General features: G+C 41.4%; 2 protein-coding genes across 2 annotated transcripts in view; one reads left to right on the top strand and one right to left on the bottom strand.

Moving 5' to 3' along the window:
* POLR1A (RNA polymerase I subunit A) overlaps window positions 1-18137 on the bottom strand; it is a 27786-nt gene extending 9649 nt beyond the window's left edge. The window contains exons 1-26 of the mRNA XM_072335538.1: window positions 18010-18137; window positions 17452-17656; window positions 17027-17176; window positions 16830-16937; window positions 16536-16621; window positions 16341-16450; window positions 15378-15464; window positions 14727-14829; window positions 14240-14402; window positions 12514-12687; window positions 12181-12303; window positions 11221-11448; window positions 10033-10287; window positions 9441-9632; window positions 8967-9110; window positions 8066-8249; window positions 6730-6812; window positions 6453-6611; window positions 6038-6136; window positions 5433-5585; window positions 4828-4910; window positions 4290-4455; window positions 3631-3852; window positions 2049-2263; window positions 1240-1407; window positions 142-277 (exon numbers count right to left, since the gene is read on the bottom strand). Coding sequence (XP_072191639.1) covers window positions 142-277; window positions 1240-1407; window positions 2049-2263; window positions 3631-3852; window positions 4290-4455; window positions 4828-4910; window positions 5433-5585; window positions 6038-6136; window positions 6453-6611; window positions 6730-6812; window positions 8066-8249; window positions 8967-9110; window positions 9441-9632; window positions 10033-10287; window positions 11221-11448; window positions 12181-12303; window positions 12514-12687; window positions 14240-14402; window positions 14727-14829; window positions 15378-15464; window positions 16341-16450; window positions 16536-16621; window positions 16830-16937; window positions 17027-17176; window positions 17452-17656; window positions 18010-18086 — 3873 coding nt within the window. The 5' untranslated portion in view covers window positions 18087-18137. The remainder of the gene's footprint in view (window positions 1-141; window positions 278-1239; window positions 1408-2048; window positions 2264-3630; window positions 3853-4289; window positions 4456-4827; window positions 4911-5432; window positions 5586-6037; window positions 6137-6452; window positions 6612-6729; window positions 6813-8065; window positions 8250-8966; window positions 9111-9440; window positions 9633-10032; window positions 10288-11220; window positions 11449-12180; window positions 12304-12513; window positions 12688-14239; window positions 14403-14726; window positions 14830-15377; window positions 15465-16340; window positions 16451-16535; window positions 16622-16829; window positions 16938-17026; window positions 17177-17451; window positions 17657-18009) is intronic.
* Window positions 18085-19262, top strand: part of PTCD3 (pentatricopeptide repeat domain 3) — a 14387-nt gene continuing 13209 nt past the window's right edge. The window contains exons 1-2 of the mRNA XM_072335547.1: window positions 18085-18344; window positions 19002-19051. Coding sequence (XP_072191648.1) covers window positions 18085-18344; window positions 19002-19051 — 310 coding nt within the window. The remainder of the gene's footprint in view (window positions 18345-19001; window positions 19052-19262) is intronic.

Raw genomic sequence — 19262 nt, 5'->3', positions numbered from 1 at the left:
CAAGACAGAAGATGGAGAATGCAGGAGAGCACAGAAAAGACTGCACTCCTAAGAAGAGATGGAGCTCAGAACTGATCAGACTTCGGTGCATCTGTCTCTGATGTGCAGATTCTCAAAGGATACACTGCATAGGTGGCTCACCTCAGCTAAGCACACTCTTGTGAGCTGTTTCTTGAGCTGTTTCACCTTCTTGTGAGCTTTCTTGGTATTGAGCACAGGAACACTCATCATTGGTGTTTTAATGTTTGCACTGGCTACCATCAAGATTTCCCGCAACCTTTAAATAAAGAATGGTCATTCAAATTAGGCAATAGAAGCACTATGCAATCAAATCAGCATCTCTTTCATTTAATAAGACAGCAGGCAGCAGCATGTTTATTTAATAAGCCAGCATGCAGCAACTGCCAGTCTCACCAAAACCATACGTATCAAGAGCTGTGGTTACTGCTGCAGCACTCCTTTGCACTTCCCTGGTTCCTCATCAGGCACAGCACAGCAGCAGCTCTACTGATCCCATTACATTATCATTCCAATTACGGGAAGAAACCAGAGATGATAATAAGTTGTTCCCAGAAAAGAACTAATGAAGCCTGCTTCCTACAAATGGATAACGTATGCTCCTCTTGCCTTCTTCCTCTCCTCTGCTTCACTGAAATAACACAACCATCTGCCACCTAAGACATCAGCCTCACGCACAAGGCCAGGGTTAGCATCTGTGCTACTAAAAATGATGACTGGCTGGCAAACGTGTATGCTGGCAAAGTCACTGCCAGAAAACAGAAGAACCAGGAGAAACCCTGTTGCTATAAGCCAGGTCCTTTTCTGCCTAGGTGATGGTAATCCTAGACCTGTAAGACTTTGTCATCATTTACAATGATATTATGTATTTATTTTTTAAATAAAAGACAACCAGGTTTAGAAGTTCATAGGGGTTAGTAAGGTGAGCAGAGAGCAAATCCACACAGCACGGTTGCCTTAGGGTTATACTGTAGTAAACAAAACACAGAAACAAGCCATTTGGTATAAGCCAGGGAAGGGTAAGGGACATCTACAGTCATTTTGTTTCTGGAAAGTGAACCAAAAGCCACAAAACTGTAAAGTGTTGAAGTATTTCTGAGAACACACAATAAACTGAATTATCATGGGCTCTCAAGAATACACATCCCTGCCATTAAGACAAAGCTCTATTAATTAAGTGCCAAAATAGCTAAGGACCCAAGGAGAACACAGGTTTCTCACCTTGGAATACCCAACGTGACATTCATTTCACCTCTGCCAGCAAAATGGAAGGTGTTCAGAGTCATCTGTGTGGAAGGTTCCCCAATACTCTGAGCTGCAAGAAGACCCACAGCTTCTCCTGGGTCACAAAGAGATCGTTGCCACTTCAAATATAACAAATCCTTTAATCTGAAAGACGTGACATAAGCAGAGGTTTAAGTTCAGTGAGTATAAAATAAAGAATTCTGTATAGCCCGAAACAGGGCTGAAGCCAATGAAGCTCTTTCAACCAGTTTCTCTTGGTAGCCTTTGGACAGATCCCTTTCAGAAACCATAAAACTAGATATTCTCATCTAATTTGAGAAATACAGATCAGTAACACAAAACGAGGGCCCAGGCAAGTAACATTTTACTTCTGCTAATTCTCATGATATCAAATGATAATCTATTTACACTCACTTCCTTATCTCAACTGTATCACTAATTCTAGGTTATGGCAAGAACATATTTTCATTTTTAACTGTTACTGTGAAATATTGTTTTATATGGAGAACACAAAGATGCTGCTGTTATTCCATGAAGCCTTTACCAAAGTCATTACCAGCATGAAAATCCAGGCTTGGAAGGAACTGATAACCCAAATACCTCTCCACCATGCATTCCACAAACATGGTTTTCAGGAACCATTCTGAAATCCACAACGTTTGCCTCACAAAAGGTCACAACAAAAGCAAGAGCTGATAAAGTCTTCTCACCATTAGCCAACTCAGTCCACAAAGAGAAATGCTTTTAATGTCTTAGCACAAAGAAGTGAGCACAGAAGTTATTACCTATCAGATGAAAGTGCTGGCTGCACGCAACCTCTTCCGTTCTTACATTCTCGTTTGCTGATATAATCTTCAACTCCACTTTCAAATGTTTCTGAAACAGATGCAAAGTAGGAATCTGGACGCCAGACAGCAAGACTTGGGTCAGGACACTTAATTGCCTTCTTTAGGTACTTTCTTCGTTTCTTCTCATCTAGCTCATACCACATCTTCATTAACTGAAAAGAAAGAGAGAATTTTTAAGCAGGTTGGTTAAGCCACAACAGGACCAAAACAAAATAGTGTCACTTCCACCAGCAGTCTAGCAAGGGAAGGAAGAAAAGCTTATCCACAGAACACTTCAGGCTGTATGTAACACACATTAAAGAACACCTCAACTACAAATACACGGTTCTCCATTTCATGACACACTTCTGATCCCAAATGTCTTCAAGGTTCTTTACACAATTGAAATAGATTGTCTACCATAGAAACTACCTTAGAAACCAGTGAAACAGAGTTAAGAACGCTTTTAACTTTGAAATGAAACCTCTTGACGTACTTAAATCTTTACTGCTAGCTGATTCACCTGTCCAAAACTCACATAACAAAGGAACTCTTCTCTTATAAATTAATCTGCACTTATGATTTCAGCACTGACCTTAAATACAGCTTGTATCTTAATTATATAAGCTGATTGGTCTTACTTCTATTCTTCAGTTGGCCAATCTTTCAAGTCACGTTTCAAATGTTACATATAGTAGAAGAAAAAGTTAACAGACTTTAATAAAAAAAAGGGGGGGAGGGGAGGAAGTCAAGGCAGGAAATGAACTAAATATATATTCTACAAGCTTTTTGTTTTATGAAGGAGAAATTAGCTTGTCACGTGGTAGTCTGCACACTGAGCTTTATGAGCTTATATAGACAGATATATATTTTTATCTATATCTATTTATCTGTTGAAAAAAGGAACAAACAAATGCATGAATCCTCAAGTCAAATTGTTCTGGATGTCATTAGACACACCAATAGCAACAACAACAAAAAAAGCCAGCACAGCTGAATAAACATCCCAGTGACACGTGCAGCCAAGCTAAAGGAAGCTACATATCTCAACACCTTCCATTTGGAGTTCTATGTAAACTGTCCACAGTGTACCAGGATAAATTCTTTGTGAAAATATGGCTGCGAAGCAGCACCTGTTTGCGCTTCATGGCCATACATTCATTCAGTAGAAGCCATAACATACAAATCAGTGTCCTGATGTACAAGAGTATATAAGCACACCTTTTGAAACAGTAGACAGGGCTGGCTTGAGAGCTGTATTCTGTGTGCAACAGCCACAGGCTGTTTTCTAAAGCCAGTTTTACCTGGGAGGTTTTGGCCTCTGCCCTAGCTCTAGGGCCCACAGACTTCAAGTATCAATAAATTAATCTCAGCTCCATTACCCACACAAATGATATATGATCCCTTCAAAACCTGGGAAAGTTACCCTGTTACACACAGGGACAAATAAGTAATCACTAGATCCTGCATTCTGCAAAGTTTTTTTTTCCTTTGTTTTGCTTTCTTAAGGGCTAGGCCAATTCAATTGCTTCTGTGTTACCTGTAAAGTAGCAGGATCTCTCCCATTTTTGCTTTCTCCTCCTGGGAAATGTGTCTTTACACTTGCCATTTTCTTCTGGGAAAACAACAGAAAACCTCCTTCTCTTTGCACAGAGTTTTGGTGCCTGGCCCGCCACTTTCTGATGGCTTTAAACTGCTGCTTCGCTTGGTGAGACTCCATCCTTGCTAAGGCTTCATCCAGATGGTTTGTCTTCTGGATCACCTAGAAGAAAGTTATCTGTGGGATTATTCCACTCTCTACACTTGCAGTCATTGAAAAAGAGGAGCAAACTGCATAAGGTCATCTACTGCAACTCTAAATGTTCTGCTGCTGTAAAACAATTCTCAAGTCCGTACATCTTTATGTGACTAATACCACCCTTTAGTAAGTAGTGATTGAAATGACACCAAAAAAAGCAAGTCATCAAATGTGAGAACTTGAACAGAAACATCATCTCTGTTGATATGAATTCAACTGCAGTCTTAGAAGAGACAATGATACTTAACAGTCACTTCTGTATTTCAAGTACAGTGGCAAATAAAGCACAGCATAGTCTGACAGCGACACACAGCTGTGCCACTACCTCGCTAAGCAATAAGCTTAACCACGCATTTCAGTCTGTCCATTTACACCACATAATTAACATTTAGGTGTTCTACCTCATAGTTGTCAGCAATGAAAGGAAACTGCTCAGGTTGTAAGAACTGAGTTTTAGGGATATCAAGCCCATCTTCTCCATACAGAAACTGCACCACGCTGCCATCGCTGTCCCGTACAGTCAGGTCATACTGAACCACCAGTCCTTCCAAATGCTTTATGATACACCTGTCCCAAAGGAGAAAGCAAATACTGAGGCTACAAAGTAACAAGGATGATATATAACCCTAACATGAAAAACACTGTTTCCAGTGAAATCTTAAGTGCACCTAGGAAGAAAAATTCTTACAGACATGACATGCAGATAAAATGTACAATAACACTGCAAAGCTTCCTGCACAATTCACTGGCAATTTCCTTGGACTGAAGGGTCTTACAATGAAAAAGCAATCCTTTTTTCCTCTATTTCCATCATCACACTGAATCAGCAGTGTGCAAAAGGAGGCAGGAGTCCTCCCTCAAAACCCCTCGTCATCTCTAAAATAATTTAGAAGCTCCACCTTTTACATACTGCAGACGTGGTCTGGATCAGGATCTTACCTTTGTAGGTACCCAGAACGGCTGGTTTTGACAGCTGTATCCACAAGACCTTCCCTGCCAGCCATACAGTGAAAGAAGAATTCCTAAACAAAAACAATTCCATCAGCATTCTGCTGACAGGTACACCAAGGCTGGTAATTCATACTCTTTCTGAAAAGCTGTATTTGAAAGTACAGTGAATATAGTTGTTTTATCTGTAATAGAAAAAAAACCCTGCAATAGCAAGATCTACATAAATTCCAGTATAAGCATGTAATGCTATAATGGTATAATAGCAGGGTGGCAAAGTCTTTGGCTACAGCAAATGAGAATGAGTCCAAATGCTGCAGCTACAGATACAGAAATGAAGGAAAAGAGTTGCTCAGCTCTGGAAGGCCTCAGGTAAGCAGGGATCTCCAAGAAGAGATACCCTCACCTCCACTGCCAACCCTTAAATGAGGTACAGGAAGGGATGGATCCTGGCTCCATCCCTTACAGTCACTCAGGTGCTTTGCTTGCACCTAAGCTCCCCTGGGTTGGCCCTGCCTTCCCACCATGTGCTTAATCACTTTCTCAGGCCATGACTTAGCATTTCCACTACAAAGCAAAAGGCGTATTAAACTTACAGAAGGTTTGATCCCAGTGAGAAATCTGCCAGTCACAAATCCTCCTGAGCCAGGGGAAAAATCATAGGGTTGGAAACATGGCAGAGATTTGCCAGATGGCATCAGTGGGGGCCTTCGACCTTCCAACTCAATCTGGCCCAGCAAACAAGAAATCTACATTTGAACAGGAAGGGAAAAAGGAAACATCATTTTTTCCATCAGCGTTTGCTCATGTAACTGAAATATTTTTTCCTTGGGAACACAGTGAAAAGAAAATTTACTTGTCCACTAAATGTTCTTTAATTAAATGCTGAAATGCTCAGTGAAGGTCCTTGCTAATGATGGACACTAAAGGCATGTGGATCATATCTGGTCTTTTTAAATAAAGTTGTTCCAGCATCTTGATTTGAATTCAACACTTCCACACTCATTCTGTATAAGTATTTCAATACAAATTCACATGAAACTAAAATAGCGTAAATTATATTGGTCCCCACATTACTGCTATTTCCAAAGCCCAGAGTAAACATTTTGCATTCCTATTAGATAGCCACAGAATAACTCTTCAGTAATGTGTACTCTAGTACAAATTATATCAAGCTGTCACAAATTATGACTGTTGTTACCTGTACTGTATTTACAGTGGATCCTTTGGCTCCTGACTGTACCATCAATTGCAAATTGTTCTCTGGAAAGCACCTATGCAGACCAAATGGCATGCAAACCTATAGTTGGAGTATGGTGAAAGGAACAAAACAAGACTATCATTAATAAAATAATAAACACAATTAATTCCTGTTAAAAGCAAAGCAAAGATTAACTGCAGACATGTCTGTTTATAATTTTAAAAGCGTTTTGAATATCTCATTCAGGAAGGAGAAGGTTGAGGGGTTCTGGGAAGGCGGTATGTGAAGCCTTATGCTGGAGACAGATGGAAAGCTTCAGCCTCCAGAACAGTCAGTCACCCTGCATCAACATGAAATTAACTTAAACAGAAAGGCTCTAAACAAAATTAGTATATACAGATGCCTCGATGCCAACCTTGTTAACTTCATTGTTGTAATTGTTTACTTCCTCCTTGAATTTCAGGTCAACCATGTTAAAATCCCTCTGGTCTTTGCAGAGATGGGCATCCTGCCATTTCCCTTGGACATCTTCACATGATGCTGTTTCTGGCAAATTAAGAGCTGCTCTAACAACCTGAAAGTAAAACATGTTGGTTTTTTTTTTTTAGGTGCCAAGCAAATGATTACATAGGGCAGGATTTCCAAATTTTTAAACCATTGGGAAAACAAAAAGTTGTGCAAAGCAGACTTACTTCAATACCACACTGGCTTGACTTTCTGATGATTTTGTGTCTTTTGCGGTCTGCTTCAGGTTTAACCAAGATATCTTCAATCCCTGTTAAAGACAGACAAACCACAGTGACCTAAACCAAAAAGAACTGGGAAAGTGTTCATTGCTTCCTGCAGAATTCACCAGAAATGCTCGCTAAAGTGTCTAGGACACATAATAGAGACCGAAAGAGATGCATTTAACTTTTAAGGATGTATAAGATTAAATGCTGACTAAAAGAGACTGTAGAATTGCTGTCCTTGGAGATGTTCCTAAGAGGCGACAGCCCTGCACAAGCTCACCTGGCAGGACTTGCTTTGAGCAGAGTCCCAGAAACCTCTCAGATTAAATGATCCCAATGGTCTACATGTACAGCAGCTGGGGAGATGAGTGGGAGCTTTACTACTGAGTTGTACAAGTGAACAAAGTGTGAATAAAGCAAAAGTGCCTATGGCCCCATTACATATCCCAGCATCTTCAGAGTCCAGTCCCTCCTCTTCTTCTCCCGTTACAACTTCGTCTCTTCTACCTTGTCCCCTTTTGAACCCTACTCATCTCAGCATCTCTTTGTTCAGTCCTGAACCATCTCACCTTCACTAGATAATATTCTCCTGCTCCAGACTCACTAATCTTTTTCTGATGTTTTAATTACCTAATGATCTTTCCTCACTAACTCTCAAAGTAGTTTTTCTACCCTCACTTCAGTGAATTTAACCCTTAAATTTAACACTGAAATGCATCCATATAAAAACACCTTGCAAAGTTCTACAGGCCCTTCGAAGCATTTAAACTATTGCAGGAAACTAGAGTGAGGGTCAATTTTTTTATTCACCACCAATTGCATTTTTGTATGAGTTGGCAAAGCTGTAATGAAAGTCAAATATTTACCAAAAGGTTTACAGCTAAAGGAGATACGCAAGACTTTAAGAACCCCTCCAGGTCCTCCCATTTCACTCATCAGTGTTTATGGCTTGTATGCAACCACTGAAGTAAAAAGCAGCACACAGGCTCATAGGAGATTGTATCTAACCAAAGTTTAAATACAAGATGTTTATTCCCTACCTATTTTGATTAGACAGGACTGATGAGAGAATTTAAAGGACATACTCAAGGTTATACCTTATTCTTAGAAGGAAAACTATGTTAAAATAAGGAGAGGGGGAAAAAAAGGCTGCCAAACAGTGATCCCACTCAAAGACAATGTCTTGTGAAACTATTTACAGAACTCCTGGCATGTATTCTGCCCAACAGTGTTTTCTTTACACCCCACAAGGCTCTGCAGTGCAGTGAAATAGTGGATAAGTCCTTGTGATACTCACCCATTGTAAATCCCCTGAACAGCTGCAGATAAGCAGTAAAGAGGCGTCCTAGACATGTTAGCACTTTTCCACTGGTTTCACCCCCATAGATTTCATAGCAGCAGTGGACTAGGCCATAGGCAGAGCTGCCAAAGTGAGCTTTGTCCAACACACCACAAAGTAATTCCCCACTTCTAATAATAACCTGAAAAAGAAAACACAACTATTCAGGAAGAACATCACCACCACAGACTGGTGAAAGATTAAATATATTTACCAGTGTTACCCACTTACCATAAAATGGCTTCGGTTGGAAGGAATCCCAAAAAATACCTACTTCCAACCTCCCTGCTGTGGCAGGGTTGCTAATAGCTACATCAAGCAACAAATCAGGCTGCCCAGTGCCCCATCCAGCCTGACCCTGAACACCTCTTAGGATGGAACATCCACTGCATCTCTGAGCAGCTTGTTCAAGTGCCTCAAAATCCTCTCAGTGAAAAATTTCCCCTGGCATCTAATCTAAATATCCCTTCCTTTAGTTTAAAGTCACTTCCCCTTTTACTATATCACTATCTACCAGCATCAAGAGTTGATTTCCCTCCCATTTATAATCTTCCTTTAAGTATTGGAAGGCTGCAGTCTTTACAGAAAAAAGAAAACCTCTAATACCATCTATATTTATCCACTTATAAAATAAAACAAAGAAGATGTGGTCTAACAAAACAAGATGGAGTCTGCATCAGTCAGGATCAGAAGAGAGTTTCTCTTGACACCCAGGCCTACCCTCTAATCTCTACCTTCTGGTGGTAAATATCTTTAAATGTCTGTAGTTAACTTTATCATCCTTCTGTTTTCCCCCTCTCATTCCTGTACATTACACACATTTATATCAAAATGCTTCCCAGCCCAGCCACCAGCATACCTGAGATTCACACATTGAGTCAAGATTTAGACCACTGTTTGCAGGTCCCTTCATCCAGGCTTTCCCACCTATCTTAGCTTTCCCTGTCAAATTCAGTGGGATATGGTTTTCTGGAATGATGTTTATTAACAACGTAGAAACAACCTATAAAGAAGCAGAAACAGCGGGAGTTATTTGTCCCCCCTATTTCCTTCTCAGTGTAAAGAATTTGGCAAGCAGGAGAAAAAACAATGTTCTATGCATAGGAGCAAATCTTTAAAAGCTCAGAAATCTACTGCTTACTAGACAGAGCATCCTTATTAAGTGAAAAGATACTCTCACAGCTCCATTTGGAACATTCACTAGGCTATACATGGTGTTTCTTAGAGAATAGGATCCAGCTTTTCAGCATCTCTCAGTAGCACTGCTCTTAATATCAGTGTTCTGCTTACTTTGGAACAACCAGCATTCTTTACTCCAGCAAATGATGACTACCTGCTTTCCTGTCCACAATCGTTGTGGTTTCATAATGGCAGGAGGAAAGGTTTTAATTCTTCCTTTTTTGTCTGTTAGTCCTCGATAAACAAGCTCCATATATTGCTCTCTTGTGAAAAAGCAGCCCCGGATTGTCATGCTGACTCCAGAAATCATGTGGTCCTGGATCAATCCGGGAAGTGGTTTGCCATCCTACAGAAATTTGGAAGAAAAAGGATTTGGAGATAATAGGTCAAGTGTTATCAACTCCCAGAGTTACTGCAGCTGAATAAAAGCACCAAAGTCACTTCTGAAGAACACTTCTTCACAGTAAAACTCTTCCGGATGTTGAGAGTTATAAGAAATAAGGTTGTTCAGATGTGATGGGTGTTCTCTAAAGAAGGAGAACATCAGGGCTTGGGGAGAAGAGAAGCAAGTAACAGAGCCTGAACAACAAGGATGTGCTGAGGGAAACAGCACCTTTGGCAACAGAAAGGAACTAAGAAATAAAGCAAACCCCACAAAGAACAAATTTAAGCTCATTTATCCTTAGAAAAAACAACAACAAATATTTTAAACAAGGTGACTTCATGTGGGAATAAGTTCTGTTTACCTTTGGAACTAGATACTGTTCATCAGTAAAGGCTAAGGTGTAGGCCTCTGCTCTACCCAGCTCATTCTGTGGGAAATGGGCGTTCATTTCATCACCATCAAAATCAGCATTGTATGCTTTGCAGTTGGCATAGTGGAGCCTCAGCACCTTCTCTCCAGGAAGGATTCTGGCCCGGTGAGCTTGGATGGAGGGTCTATGAAGAGTGGGCTGGCGGTTCAGTAACAGGACATCTCCACTTTTAATATGACGGCAAACCTGCAAGAGGATTTTTGTTTCAATTTATCAAGTGTTTCCATGCAGGTCTCAAAAAATAACGCACCTTAAAATACACATGAATCCCAAACATCTTCCTTCTAGTATAACATTCTGTGCTGAAGTTTTAAGAGAATGAAACAATAGTACTTGCTCCCAAATCTCTCTGCTCTCCACCTAACCACATTCTAAGAATGCATGTATTCCATTAACACACCCACAAACCACAGTGATCAATCCAAGGTAACAGCATTCAAGCCATGTCCCATTAACCTCTCTTCTCCCTTAGCAATACAGGGATCAAAGGTGATGAGAAAAGAAAACCTTACATTTTCTCATTTGTTTTGTAAGTCATCCTCCTGATAAAAACAGCCAACATGAAACTGTGTTTGAGGGACTGACAACTCCAAGAGTCACAGAGGAGTGAATTTATGATGGATGCAGTTTTGCAGTCATCCCCCCCAAAATTACAACTCCCCAGTCCAGCTCTCAATAATCACACCAACACCTGTGAGCACCCCAGCCAATCTCACTGTAACACTCAATCTGGGGCCTTATGATAGGGTGTAATTTAAGGAAGATGTAATTAACTGTTGCAAAAATAATGACATAAAGCAGTACTTTACCTTTCATACTACAAAGACTGCCCAAAGACAGTAAGAGAGATGTAAGAGAGAATACTCAGCATCTTGGCAAGATGAATGCCACACACTGCACATTAAGAGACACTAAGGATGAAAAAATGGTTACTAAAACTCCAAACAGCACAGTTTTTCCTCTCACGTAGCACCTTAGCCTTTCCCAAGCCACATGCTAAAAGACAAGATAACCTTGCCCAGGGAGCCTTTGTGAGCAGTCCTGAGAACCACTAGCAAGAACAAAAAACTCAGCCATAAAGTGAAGGGTTCTGATAAGCCAAGTCTTTGTCATACTCACAATCTTCAGTCCTGACTGGGGTGCACCTGAAGAAGGCGTGAGGAGCTGCTTAGCTATGGCTTCCCTCTGTGTCAAGCTGTTTGCACTCAGCACTGTACGAGATCCATCTTCATTAATGACCATGGAAGCCCCAGGGTGAACCTTTGGGCCATTTATGACAGCCTGCCTCAGCTCTTTGACATTCCAGGGAGTGACTGGCTGAGGGTAGGTCAGTTTGGTAGCAAACACCTGGACAGGAAAAGAGAAGAGAAACAACTAGTTCAGCTTTTGCTTTAAAAATAATAACAAGTTATTGAGAAAATAGGGCTGACTGTTAATTGATCAAATGTAAACAGAAATTCCTCCTCAACCTACTGTCATACCAAATGGACATATTTCTGCTTTAAAATCTGCACTCTAAGGGCAGTAAACTACGCCCTTATGATTTTCAACTGGAGCAGAAAAGAAACACTGAATTAGTAATTAAAAACAACAACACTGTTTTAGGTTCTGCAAACAAACTTATAATAAAGGTGAAAAGTGCATAACCATCAGGCTCACTGTTCTCATATAGGCAAGCAGAAAAGACTGTTTATAAGTTCAGGATTGGTTTAATCTCTGGGACTCATTAAAGATGAAGGCTGTGACAAACCTATGGGCCTTAAGGCTGTTGGGCCTGTTACAGGCTATACCATACAAAGACCAACATTGAAACAGGACCTACTTATGAAACTTGTACTAATCCATTAACCACAGAAGAAAGGGCAGCTTTTCTTTTTCCATCCTCTTTTCTAGGCTTAGTGTTTAGTATAACAGTAAGAATTTCCTGCTCTTCAATACTCCCTCATTAACACAGTGGTAAGGTGGAAAAAAGTCTAGACAAACCCATAAACCTCTCCATTTTAAACTGCTTACTATGTAGCTGAAAACACTGCTGTACAGTTCAGTATCATAAGGAGCTACTCCTTTATTTCTTCTTACCATGGGAATGCCAATCTCATTGGTACCAATGTACATATCAGGGCAAATGACAGAACGAGCTGCAAAATCCACACGTTTTCCCATCATGTGCTTGCGGAACAGTCCTTCCTTTTTCTCTAACAGCTTTGAAAACAAAAGTTAACAATTAAATGGTGAAAGATAGAAAGCACGCAAGATCAGGCAGGTTCTCAAGACATAACAGCAATGAGTATCATGAAAATGCCAACATACTGAGCATAAATATTTCACTTATTTCTTATTCTATCCATTTATTTCCCTTTAGCTACCAGTGATACACAAAGACCAGAGTCTACAACCCCCCCTGCTACCCACCTGACGAATACCAGGGTACTTCTCAGTCATTAGTTTGTCCATGTCACTGTCGAACACAATGTTGACGTGGGTCTGAAGACGAATCCAAGCATTATAAAGCTTGTCTGCAATGGTCTGTCCTGGAATAGTTGCCAACACAGAACGGTCCAGAGGCTCATCACTCTCACCTGTCTTCTACAGAAGCAGAAAAGACTTGGATTTAACAAAAAATACTTGCTAATTATCACATTACATAGCAAATGCAACTCATCGATGACATTAATTTGAAAGATATGTCAACACTGTCACTACAGCTAAGTGTTCAGAGAGATCTTCTGTCAAGATTTAGAAACATAAAGAGACCTCCAGATAGCAGCTATATTCCAGCAGCATTTTAATAACTGATTGCTTGGGAAACAGTCTACTTCCCAAATTAGCTTTTTTACTAGCTGGTCAGTATGGGCTAAGAGCCACCATGCTACTGGAAAACCCAATGTTAACATAAAAACACAAATCTGAGAGCTTGCATCGCTTCATTCTCACAGTCCAGAAATAATCCGTATACACATTTTAAGGGCACATCCCCACCTAGTGGTGGCATCCTCAGTAACTAAAACATATTAAAAATCCTGACACTTCAGGATGTAAACCACATCCTGCTGAAATTACATCCAATATCAAAGAATTCTTAACAACACGATTTATAAACAAATTTAAAAACAAAAGCATTCAGCATGTTTTGTGATTTATTTCTGCCATGTAGGTTATGTGTGTTGGTTAACCTGCACTATTCTTTACTCCACATGAGATACAAGAAGTTTCTTCCTTTGTACAGCAGTACATTGCACTGAGTGTATCTGCCAGAAATACAGGATTTCCTCCAGTTGTACACAGCACCACAGACACTTCCAGAAAAATAACAGGCCTCATATCAATGGATGCAAATAGCTGGAACACTGATGACACTCCAAAGAAAAGGATATAACCAACACAATGCAAAACCTAGCAAAAGCTGGAGATATGTAATTCAGATTGAATCTAGCTTAATTTTCTTCACAGTTATGTTCTCAACGTGGGGATTTCAAGGGCAAAGGATACATGCCTGAACCTCAGAGACTCCACGCAGACAGTTGTACACTGTCAGTTATTTTTTCAGAAGGGCTCTCGTTACAAGTATCGATACTGATTACCTTTATGGTTAAAAACAACCAAGACTACACTTCATAGAATCATAGAATGGCCTGGGTTGAAAAGGACCTCAAGCCATCCAACCCCCAGCCAACCACCACACCAGGCTGCCCAGAGCCACATCCAGCCTGGCCTTGAATGCCTGCAGGGATGGGGCATGCACAGCCTCCTTGGGCAACTTGTTCCAGTGCGTTACCATCCTGTGTGTGAAAAACTTGCTCCTAAGATCTGTTCTAAACCTCCCCTGTCTCAGTTTAAAACCATTCCCCCTTGTCCTATCACTATCCACCCTCATAAACAGCCATTCCCCCTCCCATTTAAATACTCCCTTCAAGTACTGGAAGGCCACAAATGAGGTCTCCCAGGAGCCTTCTCTTCTCTAAGTTAAACAAGCCCAGTTCCCTCAAACTTTCTTCATAGGAGAGGTGCTCCAGCCCTCTGATCATCTTAGTGGCCCTACTAGGCTTAAGAGATACAATAGCTTCCTCCTTTACCATCTTTCATTCAACTGCAACCATACACCAAAAAAGCAGATAATAAGATAACCAGCAATTCTTACTGTTCGGTTTTCATCTTCTACAATTTTAATTGGCTGGCATTGTTCTTTTGCCATGAAAACCAACAGCTTCCTGATCAAGGTGGCATCTTTCATGACAGCCTGCAGGTTCACAGTCTGACCGTTTGTAAACATCCGGTCTCCAATACGATTTACAGGACGATACCTACGGCAGATCAAAATCATTTGAGAAAATTAATGTTGCCAAAAAGTAACGTAATAAACCTCAAGCATTCTGAGCCAAGTCTCCAATGCATGAAAAACAATGCCCACAAACTAACATTTAGCATTTAAAACTTCATTTATTGCACTGAGGCAGTCATAACAGAGGAATGATCCTGTAACAAGAAATTCTACTGCACCATACAGCATATAATATTCATATGTAATGAGCATAAATATTTCACTTAGTTCTTATTCCATCTTCTGACTCCTTAGGAGCTGTGCTAGACCCTATGACTTCTTTCATGATTGTTAGGGGAACTTTTACCTTGAAGGAGGAACCACAAGCAGATCTAAAAAGAACATATCTGGGCTGAAAGCTGAGTCCTTATGGGGATCCATCCCAGGGAAGAGGTAACGTAGAAAGAAACCTGAAGAGATAAACACATCATTACTGCTTTTGTTTGGGAATTCAACCCCCCCGATACGTTTGGTCAATCAGGTCAAAAAACTCTGCCAAGTTAAATACTAGAGAGCTTGTTTAAAAGAACATTTAGGCCAAAATGCTTTAAAAAGAATGCTATTGTTCTTTTTGGTCTCATCTTTTTTTAGAAACAAATGGAAACGCAGAGCATAACAAAACAAAAATGCCAGAAGAGCTGGAAGAAACAGTTCACAGCTACTGGCTGAGACTACAACATGAAATCCCTCAACTTTTCCTTCCAACTGTACGCACATTCAGTGCATGGGAAACTCAAAACATTCAGTCTTCAACCAAATAAAACCATGGGGAACAGTCACAGAGCCACACACTTTGAGAAGCGGCAATCTGATAACAGCTGATCAATCTAGGTCACCAAATGCTCTATCTTCACTTGGAATCAGCCCTTCTTGTCCTTAGAAATCTGTCTTTCAACCAAAAGCTCTTAAGACAAAAGGTACAGATTTGAAAAGGATTTCACATGGGAACAAACATTACCTTCATTCTTCCACAGAGCCAAGACAAACTCCTTGGCAGTCATTGGTGTCAGGTATCCTCTCTTCCCTAACTGAGTTTCATCGATCACTATAAGGAAAGAAAAAGAAAGGGGAGGGGGGTGAGCATGACAATAAAAAACACAATCAGTTAGTTTGAAAGGTTTATTATTTTTTGCTTATAGTGGTGATTCCAGCAAGGGGAAAGACTGAAAACGGTAACCAAAGCATTTATTTGGTGTGTTACCTTCCTTTAAAGTAATGTCGTTAATTTCATATCCTGAAAGCAAACATGTTAATCAAAGAGTCTTCTCAGTATTGAAAAAGCAAGTCATTTATGTGGCTGCTAGATAAGAGTATAAGTAACTGAAACAAAACTCATCCAAAACAGCTGAAGCATGTTTTATCTGATTAATGGCAAACCATACCACTATTCAAATGATCAAAACAAAAATGAAGAGTCTGCCTATAGCTCAAAAGGACAAGCAGGACTCAAATCTTGGTCTTTGATAACTGACGGGAGGTAATATTTCTTAGTAATACTTCACACGTGAATGTTAGAAGGGTCCACAAGAATAAGGCAAGCTGTTCTAACTGTGGCAACTCCCCTGACTCTCCAGAACAACTATTTAAATCACTAACACAACAAAACACACCACCAGACTGTGAGCTGCTCTGCGGAGTTTAGAAACAAAAAGCCCAAAGTAGTATTCTACAGGCTCGTAGAGTCACAGAATGAATGTCATTGAATGTGTCACAAATAGGAAGCTAAAGCAGACACCTGGAATTTAACGGAAATTGGGTAATCTCCTACTGCTGAACCTACTGTGTTTTTTCCCCTTTCTTTTTTATGGTTTATTTTTTTCAGTACACAAGTCAAAAGCACATATTCGTTGTTAGGAATTTGTCCATCTTAAATCCAGGCAAGTAATTGTAAACATATTTGAGCAGAAGACAAACATCTTACCTGCTGGTTCATCCATGATGCTTTCCTCTCCTGACTTACGAAACACTGTAGTAGGATAAGTAACTGTCAGCTTGCTGTTATGCTCTTTTCGCACCAGTGATCTCCTTGATCTTAAAGAAAAACAAGAAACAGAGAAGAGACTTACACTATTGGACTTCACACCATCTATTTAATTCCTCATGTAGCTAAACTTACTTGCAGTTTGGGCATTTCTTCGAAGTCATGTGTGTTTTCCAGAACTGGGATATCAATTTATTTCTACACTCACAAACATTTTTCACCTGGTGAGCCAAAACAGAAAACAAAGCATATTTCATCCAAAGTTAATTGTTACTCCAACTTTGGGACAGGGGAGAAAATATATATTACAGTTCAAAACTCAAGAACAAATTCTAGAGTCTGCATAATGAAACACAGACTTCCCTCTGCACACTGTTATATGGCAAGGACAAAATCTGAGGTCCCAGCAGGGTCACTGATTCTACTTACATTTGAACATTGATCACTCAGTTCTTGACTTTGCAATATTTCATCAACATGGCGATTTAACTCTTCTTCAATTTCCAGAGCTGTCGCATCTGCACTTTGCTCTAAAAACTGAAAGAAATAGCGCAGAATATAGATAGGTTTGTAATTACAGCACCACCAACTAAATAAAAATGAATGGAGAAAGACTGAGTACTTGCCCTACTTAAGACGACTTCAAGATCGTGGACAGCTTGAAGCAACCCATGCTCCAGAACCTTCAGCTGACTTAGCAGCAAATGAACCACAGCTCGAGTACATGTCAGCATATGACAATTTAAACAAGAACCTCGAATTAGAAGGAATAGTTTCTGGAACAAAAAGAGAAGGGAAAAAAGTTATTCTGGTAGGTTTATTAGCTTGCACATGTGTTGTCACTCATCGTATTGCTATATAAGTAGTCAAGTATCATCTACTCTGACCCAGGTTTCTGGAATATGAGGACCTGCAGGTACAAATATCTCTATTGTGAGCCTGAACAAGACCTGAATGTCCAGAAAACATTTAGAAACTCTAGGATAAAAGTAGGTAGCAGCTGAACACAACCCCTCGCTTCAGTTGTGAGACAACAATTAAGCATACATACGTCAAAAAACAGAGGATTGTAGACAGTCAGAGGCAGTTCTATGTGGCCAAAGTGCCCTGGGCAGTTGTTGAAGTTTTGCATGCACGTTGCACACGCTTCTTTGTTATCAGGAGGCCCCAGAGCCAGGTCGTACAATCCATTAACAGAAGGATTCCCCACGTTATCCAAATACTGAGGGTTTGTTATGGCTTTTACACTCAGTTTCCTGTAGAAAGTAGAAAGAGCACGAATGAGTGGCAAGAAAATAAAAAGATAAAAACAGGAAATACGTGTTAACGTTACAACCGGGATTGAAGCTGAGCATCTACACGACTGATGAAAACACCTTTTTGCAAGCACGCTGGGCATGCACGGGCATATCGATAGGGCCACCTACAGCACGCTAAATATCCCCCTTATATCTTTAACAACTAGACGGGGAAGTCGCGTAACGTCATCGGGTCCCCCATGCCATAAAACCGTTCCGTCTTCCCCACAGGACACACAGCACCTCAGCACACAACAACCATGCAGGGGGTGCCGGAGGTCGGCAGGACGCGGCGCGCCTCGGATCCTCACCTGATCTCGTCGGCGCTGTACAGCCCGAAGGACACCCTGGCGAACCGCCACCACGGCACCACCTTCGGCGGCCTCATGGCCCAGGCAGCGCTCGGAGCCGCTGGGCAGCCGCTGGCGGAAGCACGCTGTGCCGGCGGCGGAGGGAGAGGCGGGGCCTGGCGCTGCTACGCACTGCCGGCAGGAGGAGGGACGGAGAGCTCGTCACTCGCCGCTGCCGGAGTGGGAGCGATTTCCTTCCTTCCCAGAGAGCGCTGCGTGAGGGCCGGCATGGCGGCTCGGCGGGTCGGGCTGAGCTCCTGGCACCGAGTGCTGGCGCTGAGCAGGCGGTGCGGACGGTAAGGCTCCGCCATGGCTCCGTGCTGAGGAGAGCGGGGCGACGGCAGCGAGGGGGGGGCTGAGGCGCGAAAGGCCGCGCATGCGCAGTGCGGCTTCAGGGAGGCGTGAGGCGGCCTGAGCACAGAGGCCGAACTGCCTTTGTGGAGGGTTCTGTTGGGTCTCTCTGCACCACAGACTTGGGTTCGGGGCGTTAAAGTGGCCTTCAGTTGCTGAACCTTGTGGGGAAGTAGCTTGGGATTGATTTAAGGGTGTTCCTCAAATGAAATCCTCCTGTGCCTGCTGTGTAGCATGTGGGTAAAGCGTGGCTTGCATCTGAGGTGACGAGGGTATGGCCTGTAAAATAAATACGTAGCAAATGGGGGCGGTTATTGCTGTTCCGTGTCACTTTAAAGCATGCAGGGATGCAAACAGCGCATTCTTCAGCATCCAGGAGGGTTTTGAGTATATTCAGGAGAGACTCCACAACCTCTCAGGCAACCTGTTGCAGTTTCTGCCCTAAATTAGCTTCTTTAATTAATGCTTGTGATTTGCTTACTGGGATGCAGCCACGATACCCCCTAAATCAATTGCAAATTCTTGTAGTCCAGAACGTTGTTAATATAGCTTTGTTGTATTAGTTTCATCTCTACTCATTCAAAGCTCTGATTGGCTTATAGGTGCTCTTCTACTAATGCAGCTCTTGGGAAGACTGTTGAAAACTCAGAAGGTATGATGCTGTAATTACGAGTTCCTTCCTTTTCCAGATTCCACACAGCGTAGTCTGTTAGTGAATGTCATCTTTACCCTCTTTACTTTCCTACCATCTTCATTGTGTGGAGATTTCCTGGCTTAATTTGCTTGGTTCCCCTCATTCCAGCCACGTCCAATCCATGAGCTGCCCAATTACTCTTTGAAATGAAATAAGGTTTTGATATCCC

Source organism: Excalfactoria chinensis, chromosome 4 (assembly GCF_039878825.1).
Source record: "Excalfactoria chinensis isolate bCotChi1 chromosome 4, bCotChi1.hap2, whole genome shotgun sequence".
NCBI classification, from domain to species: Eukaryota; Metazoa; Chordata; class Aves; order Galliformes; family Phasianidae; genus Excalfactoria; species Excalfactoria chinensis.
This window is presented reverse-complemented; position numbering and strand designations above follow the sequence as displayed.